General features: G+C 37.9%; 1 protein-coding gene across 6 annotated transcripts; it reads right to left on the bottom strand.

Moving 5' to 3' along the window:
• Window positions 1–4,499: 4,499 nt before the first annotated feature.
• Window positions 4,500–15,891, bottom strand: mdm2 (MDM2 proto-oncogene). Of its 6 annotated transcripts, XR_006823200.1 has the most exons (14): window positions 15,741–15,891; window positions 12,942–12,977; window positions 10,529–10,596; window positions 10,363–10,437; window positions 10,071–10,204; window positions 9,487–9,536; window positions 9,302–9,360; window positions 8,379–8,466; window positions 8,089–8,282; window positions 7,862–7,993; window positions 7,616–7,687; window positions 7,340–7,526; window positions 6,303–6,896; window positions 4,500–5,637 (listed from the first exon to the last, which is right to left on the bottom strand). XR_006823200.1 is itself a non-coding variant. In XM_046040438.1 (13 exons), exons 3-13 carry the CDS (start codon window positions 10,577–10,579, stop codon window positions 6,379–6,381), a joined length of 1,560 nt encoding a protein of 519 aa, XP_045896394.1. In that variant the 5' UTR covers window positions 10,580–10,596; window positions 12,942–12,977; window positions 15,741–15,891; the 3' UTR covers window positions 4,500–6,378. The 6 variants fall into 6 exon arrangements, 5 of the variants coding, with proteins under 5 accessions (XP_045896394.1, XP_045896395.1, XP_045896396.1 ...); XM_046040438.1 differs by having other exon boundaries at window positions 4,500–6,896; XM_046040439.1 differs by having other exon boundaries at window positions 4,500–6,896; window positions 15,821–15,865.
• Window positions 15,892–16,607: the final 716 nt, after the last annotated feature.

The following is a 16,607-nucleotide window of genomic DNA, read 5'->3' as shown; positions in this document are numbered from 1 at the left end:
TTTACAATCAAAACAACAAACAATAAATTGTGTTTTCATTTGCTTCAAGGGGTTAAAACAACTAAATCAAGGGAATTTATTAACATAAGACGATAAATTAAGAACACCAAAAACACAACATAACACAAAAATGCCCCAGCTGAGAGGCAGCAAGACCAGCAGTCCCAAATCAAGAAGCCTCCTTTCTGATGCTTGCACAGGAGCTTTTAAAGCCCGCCTTCCAAGGCCAGGTGGACCTTGTTCAGCAATCAGCTGAAGTACTTCAGAGGCAGAAGCAGGGCAGAAAACATGGAGAAAGCACAGAGAAACACATACAGTTGTAACAAGCTATTTATTTTACTTTATAATATGTTACCCTTAGCATAGCCTTGTTAAAGATACACAAAAAAAATCAATCAATCAACATTTATTTCTAAAGCGCTTTACAACAACCGTCAGGTATCCAAAGTGCGTCACATCATAGAATATAATAAAAACAGCATATCATACAATAGATACTAAAAATAAGAAAAGTTAAAAAGAAACAAGAAAAAGGAAATTGTCACACCACTACTGCGTATTAAAAGCCATTCTAAAGAGGTGGGTTTTAAGTTTAGTCCTAAAAATAGTTTCATCTGCAATTGTGCGAATAACAGGGGGTAGCTTGTTCCAGAGTCTCGGAGCAGCAACTGCAAACGCCCGATCACCCCATCGCTTATACTTCGACCTTGGGACTTCTAAAACCAATTGGTTTGAAGACCGTAACGACCGGCTGTGCTCACGCAAGGTTAAAATCTCAATTAAGTACTCCGGGGCCAGGCCATTTAGGGCCTTAAAAACGAACAGAAAAATCTTAACATTTACTCTATACAGCACTGGGAGCCAATGTAAAGTGTAGAGGACGGGAGTGATGTGAGCACGCCTAGATGTATTTGTTAAAAACCGAGCAGCAGCATTTTGCACAAGTTGAAGTCGTGAGATGAAGCTTTGATTTAAACCAACATAAAGAGCATTACAATAATCCAACCTCGAACTAATAAAGGCATGAATCACTTTTTCTAGGTCATGCCTGTTTAGAAAAGGCTTAACTTTAGATAGAAGACAAAGCTTGAAAAAACTCATTTTGACAACATTACTGATTTGCATGTCAAATTTCATGTTGCAATCAAAAGTAACCCCCAAATTTCTGGCAGCAGGCTTAAGGTATGGAGCCAGAGCCCCCAAATTCACCGCTGAACCATTTGGGTTACCGAAGATGATGCACTCAGTTTTAGCTTTGTTTAAATTAAGAAAATGTTGTGACAACCACAACTTAATATCATTAATACAACTAAGTAGGGAGTGTAGTGCGACACTAACATTCGGTTTTAAAGGCAAATAAATCTGCAAATCATCAGCATAACAGTGAAAGGACAGGTTGTGCTTTCCTATAATAATCCCTAACGGCAACAACGAAAACAAGATTGGGCCAAGAATTGAACCCTGGGGTACCCCACAAGAAAGAAATCAATAAAAATGTTCTTTAATGTGTCAGAAAATAGATATTGAGCTTAGGGGGAGCATCTTACCCCAGTAGCTGGGGAAAATGCCTTTCTCCTAAAACTCACTTTTAATTAAATTAAAATTAATTTGTCAACTGTAGGTAGGCTACTTATTTTACTTTATATTAGCCTATGTTACGCTAAGCATGGTCATCTCAAAGATACAAAAAAACCTTTACAATATTATTTTCATGTGTCAGCAAATACACTGAGCTTAGAGGGGGCATCTTACCCCAAACTGCCCTATTCAGTTATAGGTCAACAGATTTACCGGCGTTCCTGCTTTCACCACTCAACCCTTTAGAGGGTGAGATATTTAGTTTGCTTGCAACAAAATCACAAACACTGGCAGCAGCTTGACGTTACTCCAGAAACCGACGTAGTTCTGAGACGTCAAATCAAAGTCTAAGACCCAGTTTCCACCAAAATAACAGGAAATTCATTATCAAGAAAATACCAAATAGTCGGAGCACTGGGAGCACCTCGTTTATTCATGCTTTTGAAGGAGCCCTGTCAGGATGTTTAGGAAACTGTGTTTAACTAACAAACACACTGATGCTGCTCAGACAGAGTTTTAGAGAGGAGCGTCCTGTTTATCATCTAGACAAACTCATCATTCACTTCAGAGATCTGCTCACACAACTCCCGTTAAACTCCTGACAGAGACGCAGCTTTGCAAAACACTGGATTCAAATTCACCGGCTGGTCACTGAATGAGGAAAAAAGATTATTAATGGATGTTTGTTTTGAAACACAATTTTATTTTCTTTGTGTCGAATGAGCATCACTTAGAGCTGCTGGGAAAAGAAAGGTTTGTCTCTGTCTATGTTAATTTATGAGGAAAAAATAAACTGACCAGAGCTGTTTTTCTGCCCTGAACAGATGATGATGCTCTGATGAGAAATAAACTAATAAAACACACTAACAACAGATTTTTTCTATGGAACTTCCACCTGACGTGGACAAAGGCGAAGTTGTGCAGTTTGTTAAGTAATTGTTGCATTTATGTTTTCCTGCTTTGTCGTCGAGTGTTGTGTATTAGAGAAATGCAGAGTACAAGTTACATCAACAGTTTAAATTAGACAAATCAAAGTACTGTTGTCAACAGCAACAGCAGTACTTTTTTAATCAGGTAGTTGTACTAGAGATAAATATGACAATGCTGCCTCTCTGTGGACTTAATGAAGACTTACACTTGTAAAACAGCCTTAGATTCAACACGCTCAGATTTTCTTCTTTGTCTTCCCATTTTTTTCTTCTGCTGCTGCTGCTCTTTAACTTCTCTCTGTTATAATATCTACTTTTCAAACTGAGCGCTACATTTCTGCTTCTGACGCATCAGGCATTAGTGTAAAGATGGAAACAGACCTCACACAGTAACATTGGATAAAGTGTTCTCTGTACTCATAAAGTGGCAGTTAAAACAAATATCAGAGAAGCCCAAACAACAGACAGTGCAATTTTAGATTAGTTAGTAGTTTAAGCAAAGTGACCAAGTATAACAGAAACACACAAGAGATTATCATCAGCTAGAGGAACCAGCAGTGTCTTAGTACAGAGGAAATGAATGACAAGAGGTGTTTCTGTTAGGAGTTAAGGCTTCTGTTGCCCTTTGTGTCAAAATAAGACGATTTCTTGCTGTGGTTTTGTTTTGATTGTCAATTAACCCGAAATGGGTTTTAACCTCTGTGCTTTTGACCAAACACAGTTCCACTGAAATATAAAGTCTATAAAATTTTTACTTTTCAGTTTTTATGCAGATTTAACAAATGAAATAACGTGATGATTCACTCCCAAACTGCACCACAGAGCGCCACAGGAGGTTATTCCTGCCTATTAAACTCTTTAACCCCTCCCTCAGAGAGTCAGACTGAGAAACAGGACCTTTGGAATTTTACTTGTTAATGTTCTGGTTATATTCTCTCCTAGGGCTGGGCAATAAAACAATAATGATACTTATCGCAATATAATTTTCCTCAATAACAATATAACAAATGTTCAATAAATGTTTGATTTAATCCATTTGAATCACGAACAATTCGGACTGAAAAAAGATTTTATTATAATAGTTTTGAATGTTCTACCTCAGATTTGTGAAGTGATCCACTGTTTGGCATCATGTGTTTTTTCTGACCATAAAGAAAAGTTTAAAACTACAATCAACCTCAATCTGGTTTCTTTAAATTTCACTCAGGAGCAAAAATCAGCCTTTTAACTTGAAAGAAATAATGATTTGATATTTATCCTGATAATTATCAATATCAAATTATATGCAATTTTTTATTGTAAGATTTTTGGCCAAATACAGCATTTCTTTAAGGTTTTAAATCCATTACAGCTCTCAACATTATCAGTACTCATTTCTATTTATTCATCGCGTCTGTCACATACTGTTCATAATTTCACAAACTTCTACTTTATATATTTATTTGTTTTATATTTCTTTTATGCCTTGTTATGTGAGCAACTGTAATGAAACAAATTAAAATAAATATTTCTGATTCTGATAATCAGTGAGCTTTAAATTTTTTGGATTTAGCTTTTTGGACAGAGCCAGGCTTTGGAGTGAAATGTCTCCAGAGGGGGGCAGTATAGGGACTGTTGAAGAAGTCTTCCTCATTGATACAAAATGAGCAGAAATGAGCAAGTGTATTTAATAAAAATTACATGGATAATATTAGTGTGTAATCTTATAAAACTTTATTTCTCCTAACAGAAAAAGGACAGCTCTTTGAGTACTTTGCATCAGTGGTGGAATGTAACTAAATATATTTACTCAGCTGCTGTACTAACTTGTGTGTTTGTACAAATTTGAGGTATTTTACTGGCACATTCTCAATTTATGGCACTTTATACTTCTACTTAACTACATTTCAGAGGCAAATATTTTATTTGTCCTACATTTATCTGCGTTACTTTACAGATTAAAACAAGAAAAGTAAAAGTTGTATAAATGTACATATCACAACTCACGAACTCTCAGATTTTATCAGACTTATTTATTGGAGAGGTCAATAAATAATAAACAGGTTCATGTTTGATACACATTAAACTTTATTAAACTCACAGAAAACTCTTAGACATCAGAAATTAGAGATCTTGTATATTCATCTTATTTAAAGATAGAAAAGTGTCTGCTTAAATAAAATAGACCTTAAATAAATGTTTAATAAATAATAAACATGTTAAGTGACACTTCCGTTTGTCGGCAGCTATTTTCTAATAATTTCCTTGTAAGTTCCCTGGAAAGAACAATGTAATTTCATACTAATTACATGAAAAAAACAGTTTTAATTGGAGCAGTTGTAATTGATCACCTGTTTAACCTGAACAATATTTTAGTCTGTGCACAGCAGGACAAACAACATATCAATTAAAGTGTTTGGCAAAAAAAGGTTTCTGATAAATGAATCAATGCAGATATAGAAGAATGGATATTCCTATTTTTTTTTAACCAAATTACTTAATTTCTTTCCAGGAAACCTTCAATGAAAGGGTTAGAAAATTGCAGACCTGTAAAAAGCAAAAAGGTTAAAGTTTTATTTCATGGGTCTATAATTTTTGAATAATTTCCTAATTAATTATTTACAAAATCTCCTCGAAAGAACAGTTTAATTTGTTACTCATTACAGGGAAAATGCTGTTCACTTGGTGTGCTTATTAATAATTCATTCAAATGAATTGCTAAAGTAAAAGTCTTTCAGTCAGAACTGAACATTATGAACATTTACTTTAGTTTAAACAGAACACTTCTTTAAAAGGAAACTCCTATTTTTCCTTATAATTAGAATCAAATTATAAAATTCTTTCCAAGAAATATGAATGAAATTATAGACCCATAAAATAAAACCTTACCACAGACAGCGTTACCTGGATGATGGGACAAGATGTAAAGGAACAATCCGACATTTTGTTTTTTTTTACCCAAATTCAGATTAGAAGGCGTGAATCCGTTGTTACAAAGGCTAGCAGTTTCCTCCTGCTCCAGTTGTTGTCATGCTGAGAATCTCTTGTACTGGACACAGAGATGAAACTGATATTATCCATCTGATTTGGGGTAAAGATGGAAAACAGGAAGGGTTCGGAGTGTCCTTTTTTTTGATGTGAGCAAATTCAGCTGAAGGTGAAAAGAAATAATTTAATGACATTGAGGTTTAAGTGTCATTTAAAGGTGATATTCTACATGTTACTACTTATCAATAAATCCCCATGAACAAAAGCAAAAGTGAATGTATCTCCTAATAACTCCGGTGTGTGTGTGTGTGTATCACAGCCTGATCTTTCTTCTTTCTGTGCCAGAATCCCACATATACCTTCCTGCTGCCCCAATTACTCGCTCACCAAATGTGGATTCATCCGCCGCTGAAAATAGTCCAACAAATGCACTGTGTGCTCCTGTTTTGCTTCAATAATTTTCCAAACCAAAATGCCAAACATTTAGCAGCGGCAGCTTTTCAAATATGATGTTTTGCTGCTTTTCCCCGTTTTGTATCACTGTAAATTGAAATGAGAGCCTCAGACAGGAAGTATTGAAAGACGGGCTAATGTTTAACTATGCTAGACGCACCAGCTTGCCGAAAAATAAAACAGACTAAGAGAAACATAAAACGCAGAAATGTGCCGGTGGACAGAAGGGAAGAAGTGAAGCTGATTAATAAAACTAAACTTTCATTTGGTATCATTCCTTATAATTCTTTATAGTTTACGAGAGACAACCCTGTGGCAGCTGTCTCCAATTAATGGGGCCAATTTGGGTTAAACGCATGTTCGTCTTACATGTACCTGCTGTATAAAGGGGTGTCATGGTGAGAACAGACTGCGTGTCTCAGCTGAGGTAGGTGAGGTCAGACTGGGTGTCTCAGCTGAGGTAGGTGAGGACGACAGACTGGATTGGCAGCCTGCAGACCGGACACAGCTTGTTCCTCTTCTTCAGCTTCCTAGCGCAGACGTAGCAGGACATTAGGTGTCCGGTTCGTCCGTGGACGATGCAGCCGTTCTTCGGCCGGGACTGACATATCAGACAGGGGTCCAGGCATGAGTCCGGGAGCCGCCACTCCGCCGACACGCTGCGTTCCAGCTCGGGGACCACAGTAGGAGGAAGAGGTGGTGGAGGATGGTCAGTGGGGGTACATGGGAGAAGCTCCTGGGAGTCAATGGAGGAGGAGGAGGAGGGCTGGGATTCAGAAGTCCAGACTTTGAGCTGGGAGGAGGAGGAAGGCTGGGAGGATGAGAGGAGATCCTGGGAGTTGGGAGCAGAGGAGGCGGAGTCAGGAGCAGAAAGAGTGGAGTCTGAGAGGCACTGCGACGGGAGGGAAGGAGTTTTCGCTGTTTTTCCATCTGGAACATCGACTCCGTCATTCTCTTCAACATCAGAACCTGCAGGGGACACAACAAATAAACCAACTAATCAATCATCAATAGCAAAAGTGCTGGTTATGAGTCACAAAAACAGTGAGACAAAAAATAAATTGTTATAACTTTTCCACAGTGGAACAAACGTGCATTAGGTTTTAAATCTGTCACCATACTAATATGGATTTTCTTTACCAATATTTCTATGTCTCTCCAGATAACAAACATGCATAATCGCTTAACATGATCAAAATATAATAATCAAAATCTGTGTTCCACTGTTATGTGCTTTCTCGTGTCTAAAACAAACATTTCAAAACTTATTTTGGTAGCTTTTAATGAGAAGTCCTCAAATAAAAGCTACATACAGACACCTCACTTTGAGACTGAAAAACATCTAAGTCAAGATATGAGCCTGATAGCAATCAACAGGCAGGACTTAGTGAACGTCTGGCGCTAATAACTACCGGTTGCTTCTTTGGCCGCTGATTGGTCGGTTGGCTTAGGGGGCAGGGCTTTCGGACTGGAGGAGGCGGATTTCATTAGATCGAAGGACAGGTCAGGCAGCCAATCCTGCCGCAGTGTCCAGCAGCGGAGACAGTTTCTGGGGAGAGGGGGGTTCAACTCGTCACACTTCGCACACCGCCAGTAGTCCTGAGAGAGAAACACACACACACACACACAGTTAGACTTATACAACAAGACTGTGTGTGTTTTATGTGTGTATTTGCTTGTAGACTCACAGCTTCAGTGATCTCTGTGTCTTCATCAAAGGAGTCTTCATCCTCTGCCTCAAAGATGGTGACCTCATATACCTGGACACAGACAGACAGGTAAGAAGAGGGGCTTGGGTTTAGGTACAGATTCACCAAAGTGATTTATTGATTGATTTTTGCTGGGAAGTCATGAAAACATTTTTGGTCTTTTCATGCGATTTGTTGATAATCAGAATATTACCAGATTTATCCTTCAGTAGTCGGGGTGTTTACCTGGTCATCTGCAGACAGAGAGGCATCGTCTTCATTGTAATCGTCAGACGCGACGGACTCGACCTCAAATTCGACACTGAAGTTGTCACTATCTGAGTCTGAGGCTGCAACCGTGACCTCTGACCTCCCAGACTAAAACACACACACACACTCTGCATTATAAACCAGTACAACAATTCTAGGTTAAAAAAAAAATAAAAGCTTGTGTGTGCTTGTGTAACACTCACCGTGCTTTGTGAGTCGGATGATTGGCTACTGTGTCTGTCCCGCACGCTTCCCAGTCCACCAATCACACACCAGGACAGGCTGTCGTCAAAGGTCAGAGAGTAGCTGTCAGACCTCCTCCTCTTCCTACCTCCTTCTTCCTCTTCCTCCTCTGACTCCCCCTCCTCTTCACCATCCTCTGCACTGTGGGAAGGTCCTGAGGAGATCAGGCGGGTGGAGTTAAAGTCACAACATCACAGGTTTGTTTAAGAGCTCTAATGAGGTGGAAGCACTTCAAGAGGAGAAAACTCACCTGGGTCACTGCTCCGGCGGCTCCTCCTCCTCCTCCTCCCCTTTCTCCTTCTGTCCGGCGATGAAGAGCGACTTTCTGAATCTGCCTCCTAAAAACAGAAACACGTGGAACTCAAATTCTGTCTCCCACTTTGTATTGTTTAAAAAAATAATATATAATTCAAACATTCACTCTTTATGAACTTCCTTGTACAGGGAGACGTTCACCAGACTCAAATCTGGCAAGTTTTGTGTTCTCAAAATAGAAACAGATCCTAAAACTAGAGCTGTAACCTCTACAGGTATGAACAGGGTCCAAGCGGAGGCGATGCCAGTCGGAGCAGCAATCCCATGAGCAAGTGAAAAGCAGATTGGCAAACATTCAATTTAAAAAGAATAGTTTGAATGAAGCACAGTGCTTCAGTTCGGACACTTTCGGACTTCCTTTGCATGAGTACATGATTTTCCTTTACATTTTTTGGGGTATCAATTCTTAACGCTTGATCGCGATTCTATGCGCAGATGGACTCACCGCCTAGGAGGAGTTTGAAAAAGCAGGTTTCGCACATTTCAGCTGAAATAGCCGAGGCCTGTATCGCGAGACGCACCTCAATTCAAGGAATGGGTGTATATAAAGTGTTTGAATGTGAACATACTATGTGGGGGTTTCTGACCAAAATGTACGTGCTTGCTTGATTATAGCACCACCTGCTGGTGGACACAGGTCTAGTTTGCATTGAGGTGTGTGCAGCAGTCTACACCTCCCCTGTAAATTTCACTCAACCTTTATGGTGTAGGCTGCAGTTTAACTTTTACCAACAGTAAAATAAAGGACAATTATTAACAAACGCTGCGTTGGATTACTCCCAGCAGCACTAATTACATCTGTTAAGCTCCATAAAATACTTCAACATCAACATTTCATGGTTATATTGTGTGTCTTACCTCCGTCCCTCTTTCTGCCTGACTGTTACTGTGTGGTTGACTCGAGCACGGCGACGACTCTAAGGAAAATAGAGTAAAATGGGTTAGTTTTGTCGGAATCTGAGCAACAGGTAGGAAAGAGGGAAATGGGAGGAATTTTTTCTTGAACAAAAGGAGGAGAACGAGAGAAAAAGGAGCAGTCCTACCTTGGCTCTTTACAGCCACCAGGTTCTTGGTGATCATAGCAAAGAGAACTCTGAAACAAACATATTTTAATTACTTCACTGGAAAAACCTTCAACATTCTATGCATATTGTGGCATTATACTATATCTTATGTTAATGTTATACTGCTTCATTACATAATGTACTACATGATATTCTATATAAGATGGTATGCAACTCTTACATATATTTCAGTTTGCTTAAGACTGTACAGCACTATTAAGTACATATTAGTTGTAAGTACTATGTAAATGAGTACTGCTTGCCTTGTAATTTTGAGATGAATTGCTCATGTGTGGTTTCTATTTTTTTATTCTATTCTAATTTAATATAATTTATGTTTTACTTTTCTCTATTCATCTGTACTTATTCTGCCCTTGTGCTGGGTTTACCCTCTGGGGACCAATAAAGGATTGTATTATCTTATTTTTTATTTTTTTTATTGTAAGTAGAAAATATTACGCTTTAAATTACTGACAGAAACTCTGAGTCGGTTGATGTCGTTAATGTAATTGCAGAGCACTACCGAGCAGACTGTGATAACAAATCGTGTGCGTATCTCTCACCGTGGCTCTTTGACAGAGAAGCTGTCGACTCCCAGCACCCGCCCCAGTGCATCCTGGGAGCAGTGGACTATGTGCTGCTGCTTCTGATCATACAGTTGCTTTTGGATGATGTACTGGCCCAGGTAGAACATCACCTGCAGGAAGACAAACACAGATGCGCGATGGAAGAAATGCAAATACCCAGACTGAACAGACAACTGCCAGTTGGACTCACGACACCCCATCATGCTAAATGAGCTAAAGCGAAGTATTTTTCCATACAGATAAAACGCCAAACAAGTTCTGCCTGTACCTCCTTCATGGTGAAAACATCTTTTGTGGCTCCTGCGTGATGGAGCAAAGAACAAAACTCTAACTTTGGTCTGACCTGAACACACAAACAGGAAAATGTTTAGTCAAACACGTACTTCACAGTCAGCGAACAGCCACTAAAGTCAGTAACTAGTAGTTTCTCTCACCAGTTCGTTGTCGTCAGCGCCGTCTGTGTTGAGCTCCCTGTTAGCGGACATCTTGAAGCTGAAAGTTTCTGCACACAAACAGGTTATTAATGGTTAGACTGATTTATTATTTTATTTATTTATATCACAATCAGTCTGAAGTATGAAGGTATGATGGAAAACCAGTAGGGACGACATTATTTCCAGTAATTCCAAATGGTGTAGAATAATAACCCTTAATGATTAGGGTCGGGTGCCAATATGGAACCGGACCCTATATCACCAATATCTACTGGACCGAATTAAAATGCAATATTTTGGTGCCACTTAAATGTGTCCATTGAAATATTCCCCCGCTGGTGCTCCGAAACGGACGTAAGAAGCGTCGCCACCATTCACCAAACCTGGCTCAACAGCGAGCTACATAACTTCAACGCTCTGCCAATCACAGGTAGGAAAATAAATGACACATATCACACATTCGCTGACAGCCATGACACATTCACTGACTTCCTGGAAACACTGGAGAACACGGTAACTACAACAAACAGCCCCTTTCTGCCTTAATGCAACAGTCATAACACAGTGAAGCTGGTTTTTAAATTAAATTGTGTTTCTGTTAGTACTGTTTTTTATTAAATTACTGTATTTGGATTGTGAATAAGTTTCGTAAATTTGTTGTATTTGAGTATACATTAAACAGTTAATATATTGTTCAACTTTAATCATTTTAAATAGAGAAAACTTTTTTTTTTTTTTTTAGGATCTGTTCAGCACTGTTTTAAAAGTACTGATTTGGCACCAGATTGTAAAAAAATATCCAAAATACCCAACCCCACTAATGAACTAATTAACGCAACCTGGACCCGGACAAGTTTATTGATGTATTAATCAATGATTTCAGTTTTTGCTAAAATAGACACATGCCCATTTTCAGACTATAAGCTTCCTGTAGCAGTAGAGACGGTGAGGTTGCCGACTAAAACTCTACAACAGCAAAGTGAGTAAAATACAGGATTGTGCCGACTAAAATCTACAACAGCAAAGTGAGTCAACAGACGGTGATGGTGCCGACTAAAACTCTACAACAGCAAAAAAATTAAAATAACAGGACTGTACGTCCACCACAATCCACACTTTAACTTGTTTGTGATCTCACCGGACAGCCCATGAGTAGTTAATGTTAAAATCCGATGCTGCTGTTAGAACAAGGAGTAAAGTTGTTGGGGTGACCTTTTTAGCAAACGGGTGTCTATTTACACATTCAGCAGAGACACACAGCAACATTGGCAAATATTCAAGTTATATTTCTGGCTACCAAATGAACATAATATTCACCATCATGTTGGCCCTGCTTTGATCTCTACCAACTCAACATCCACTACGCTCACCAGCTGTCATCAGCCATCAGAGCTTTATTTGCTGAAAACCACTTATTAGGTTTACCTTTCAACTTTTACAAGTAACTACAGGCCAAAATAGCTACAACACAAACAAGTCTAATCACCTTTTGTTGGTCTAATCAATGTTAATGTAATTAATGATGATTAAATGTATCAGACACACCCGCAGCCAACTGTACTTCACCAGCTTATTACTCCAAAGACTGAAGGTCCTGAGACAGAACTTTTAATTGATTAGATTAAAATGTTGATATATGTATATTAAAACACTCAGTGACTTATTAGTTATTTCTAATCATTAGTCAGCCCTGACAGATATAAATGGGGTGGACAAAAGTAAAAACAACAGCATTAAAAACTACAGCTTCCAAAATTACTGTGAAGTAGACTTAAGACTTATCTTTTCAGCCAAGCTTTTTACAAGTTTTATGCTTGTTTTCTCATGGCAAAGTTTCCTAATTTATTATTATTACTATTATTTTGAATGTTGGATTGCTTGCAGCGCTGTTGGAATATAAATAATTAAATTTTAACTACAATAGGTGTACCAAATAAGCTGGAAACTGGGTGTATATTTAATCAGTTAATCAGTAAAAATCATCTTTATAAAAGTAAAAATGCTTTTAAAAACCACTGGTTCCTGCTGCTGTGAGTGAACATTTGATTACTTTTAAATTATCTATGATAGTAAATTGACTACCGTTGGGATTTGGACTGTTGGTCTGAAAATTTAATTATTAATCTTACTATAACAATAATACAATCCCCATATCGAATAAGTCACAATATGCAAAACAAATTACAAATATAACTATTAAAAGGTTCAGTGCAATGAACTGTTAAAACTGTAATAGTTTTACAAAACTGCAATTTTTGAAACCACTAATTTAAAAAATAACAGAACTCTGTAAAACAACAACTTAGCGCAAATAGTTATCAGGTGAAAGGAGTTACTTGTCTATTATTAACCAGTTTTATTACTAGTATTTAGGCATTCATCTGTGTCTTTGGACATAAATGAAAAGTCTTACCAGTATATACAGAGCAGAAAGTATCAGCTGTCCATCCTGTGCAAGACAAAGCAGATAAAGTGCAGTCAGAGTGGAGCAGAGAGGAGCTGCAGCCTCTTATAGTGCTGCTCAGACATGTCAGGACTAGACCAGACTTGGGCCTGGCCTAGTCTGACTGGGGCCTATCAGGACTGAGTCAGCAGCAGTGTGTTGTACTGTACTGTGCAAATGTTTTAGGCAGGTGTAGGAATACTTTCACAAATAGAATTAATCAACTAAGTGAATGCAAAGTGAGTCAACAGAACAAAACTCTAAATCAAATGAATGCTTCACTTGCACATAGTTTGAGGGAACTCAGGAGGTAGGTTGGCTAAAACATGTTTTGTTAATATTAAAATTAAAAGCAATTACTTTTGCATAGTACTGTGTGTTCATGTTCAAACTGACTGTAGCAGCTGATTTAATCACACAGCTCTGTGCAGACATGCCAGGACTAGTCCAGGATGACTCATCACTGTCAAAATTAGATAACCACGCTAACTAGGCTAAAGATAAACATATTAACCAATGGTAACCAGGGCTGAACACTGGATGTGACACTGGTCGGTCTGAGCATGTTTCCACAGCAGGACCGTCTTCTGGCTTTAAGGGAAATTTAATTGGACAGCACATTAAATTATATTAAGTCCCGCCCACAAACATTTTTACAACATTTAATAATGTTCTCTTTCCTAAATGCCTGCCTGAAAATGTAACTTTAGTTCATAAAGTATCAAGACAAAAGATGATGTTCTTGAAATGACTTTATTCTCAAAATATTAACATATACTATATCATTTTTTTTTAATTGTAATATTATTGTCATGCCTGCCTGGGAATTGATTTCAAACTCTAGACTCACTGTAAAATCTGTGAGAGAAGTGGATTTATAAGCAATCAAATGGACTGAAGAAAAAATACTTCTTTAACGTATGATATCAAAGAGTGAAATACTTGAATCATGAATAAAAATAGGATTCAAATATATGAATATACTCTATCATAAGAAGAACGAAAAGAGGGGAGTAAAAATATTTATAGAATAAGGCTGTGTGATAATAACGACAAGCAAAAGCACCGCAGCCACCTCATTTAAACTCTGCCTAGAAATGTGACAGATGACTTTTGTTCATGAAATACTTTGATAAATTTAGAATTACTTTTCTGGAAATGTTGTGACTTTATTCTCAAAATATTACCCCATAGTTTATATCCGTCATTGTGATAAGCATGTCTTAATTCCCAAAACCTCAGATTGTTTTCCTTAACAGTGGCACTGATAACCCATCCTATTCCAAAACATTATCGTTTTCTCTGCCAGCTTTTTAACACGGTTTTCTTTTATAAAAGCCTGCCTGGAAATGGATTTCAAACTCCAGACTGACAGTAAACTCTGCAAGAGTGAATTACTTTAACTAATAAATTCATAAATAAAAAGATGAAATACATGAATATACTTATACAGTAAGGCTGTGTGATACATTTATAAATTACAAGCACAGCAAACATCTCTTCTACCCATTTAAACTGTGGAATCACTAAATGTGATCTTAATCTTCTGTATAAAATGCTCACCAGGCTGGTTAAACACATATTGAAGCTTTGAACTATAAGTGATGTTCAGCTTCTTAAATAATCCACAGTAAAACAGCAAAGACGCAAAATGTCTTATATGTCAAAAGTCGATAAAACAGCCTTGTTTAGCCCTAAAGTGTGTGAATATGTCCGGGCAGAGGTCTGAGTGGGTGTACAGAAAGAATGATTTGTTCACAAACAGCTGACAAACAGCGTGAGTCAGCTGTTGCCGTTACAACAGCAACACACGTAGTGAAAATATGCCCGGACTTGTCCCGCTCGTCCCGCCCGAGTCTCTCTGACTTTCTATTGCACAGAAACACAACTGAACGAGGCAGACTGAACTCTTTCATCACCACGAGGATAACATGACTTTAACTGCACATCAGTGGAAGATTAATGCGCAGAAACTCTGGTTCAAACAGCTGATGGACTTAAAAAGATTAGAGAGGTTAAACATTTTGCATGTTAAGTGTGTTGATGCCAATGCAAAACTTCCGTCTTGCCGTTTTCACGTGGCAGCTATATCTCTCTTTTTAGGTATATTAAATAAAAAGTTAAGTGTTAAGCTAGTGTTTAATAACTCTTATGACACTAATTTATATAACAGCTACAAGTTAGCATGCATAACAACAGCACCTCTGCCTAAAAGCAAACCAGTAAATCTAACGTTACTCACTCTTGTGAGTTAGCCAGCAGGCTAAAAACACAGTACTCACTTCTAACTTAACGTTAGGTCAGCACAAAGTTCACGACAACATATAATTTAGGAACAACCCCCAAATTAAATGCAAACGCAGCGGCGTAACGACAATTAAATAAAAGTTAGTTAACGTTAACCAACTTACAAAAATTTAGCTTAAAGCTAACTTACCTCACGTCAAACAATTTAGCTAACCTACTATACAAGCCAACAACGAACGTAAAGCCTCAAGTAAAACCTCTTGCAGTGATGATTTTTAGTTTTTCCAAGCTTAATATATTCAGCCTTTTTGTTTTTACCCCGTAACCTTGTCAACAAAGGAGGCCAATCGGCGACAAACGGCCGCGTCGCTGCTCCTCCGTCCAGGGCTACTCAACCAAGAAAACACGAGGCTCCGCGGCCTGCTAGCACGCTGCTGCAATGCACCTGCTAACTTTGTGCCCCTGCTGTTTGTTACGGCACTAAACACTGGCGTAATTGAATGGAAAGACAATTGTACGTACCTTGGCAGTTACTCTTGATTAAATAATATCCAACAACAGCGTTTCCTGATAGTTGAACTACTAATAGTCGGTCTGTTTACCGTTCAGTGATCCTGCAGACACACGTTCGTGTAGCGCTCCCGCTGGCTGAAACCTGACACTGCAGCCTGAGCTGCTCTACTGGGAGAAGTGTAGAAAGCTACTGGAGTGTGTGGAAACAACACATTATGCAAAACATTTGTTTTTATGTTATGCTATGTATGAATATGTATTGAAAATTAACAATAAAATACATCATTTAGAACAAAAGAGGAAAAACACTCACGGTGGTATTTATAGTTACATGTATGCAGAAAACTCAGTAGCATATTGTTATCCTAATCAAACTTCATATTGAATCATCTCAGTTTTAACATATCAGCATCCAAAATGAAACAGAACCATGTTTAAAATTGATATCTTTATAGTATGTGAGTATAATACTTATTTCATGTGTGGGAAATTGTGGTTTATTGCTGTAAAATGTCCTTTTTCATTGTTATTTATGTTCATATATTTGTTAAACTACTTTGATAAAGTAGAATAGATACTAGCAGGTTAAGTTTCGCTTAATTCTATGGGATCATGATTTTGATCAAGAATTGAGCCATGGCTGGTAAATATTGCTGTTTAAAATAACTTCAGACTACAACAAACAGAAAAGGTCTGTCCTAAGACATGTTTTAGTTCCTGACTCTGGCAAAGTGGGAAAAACTGTAAAAATCCACAAAAACTACTGTATCTCTGAACTCTCTTTAACCAAATCACACATTTATCCTGTTCTATGTGATTTCTGTTTGATAACTAATATTTTTTCACTTCAATTCATTGAGCCTCCCCTGAAACTGT

Source organism: Micropterus dolomieu, linkage group LG23 (assembly GCF_021292245.1).
Source record: "Micropterus dolomieu isolate WLL.071019.BEF.003 ecotype Adirondacks linkage group LG23, ASM2129224v1, whole genome shotgun sequence".
Lineage (NCBI taxonomy): Eukaryota > Metazoa > Chordata > Actinopteri > Centrarchiformes > Centrarchidae > Micropterus > Micropterus dolomieu.
The sequence above is the reverse complement of the archived record's forward strand: the minus strand, read 5'-3'. Positions and strand labels throughout refer to the sequence as shown.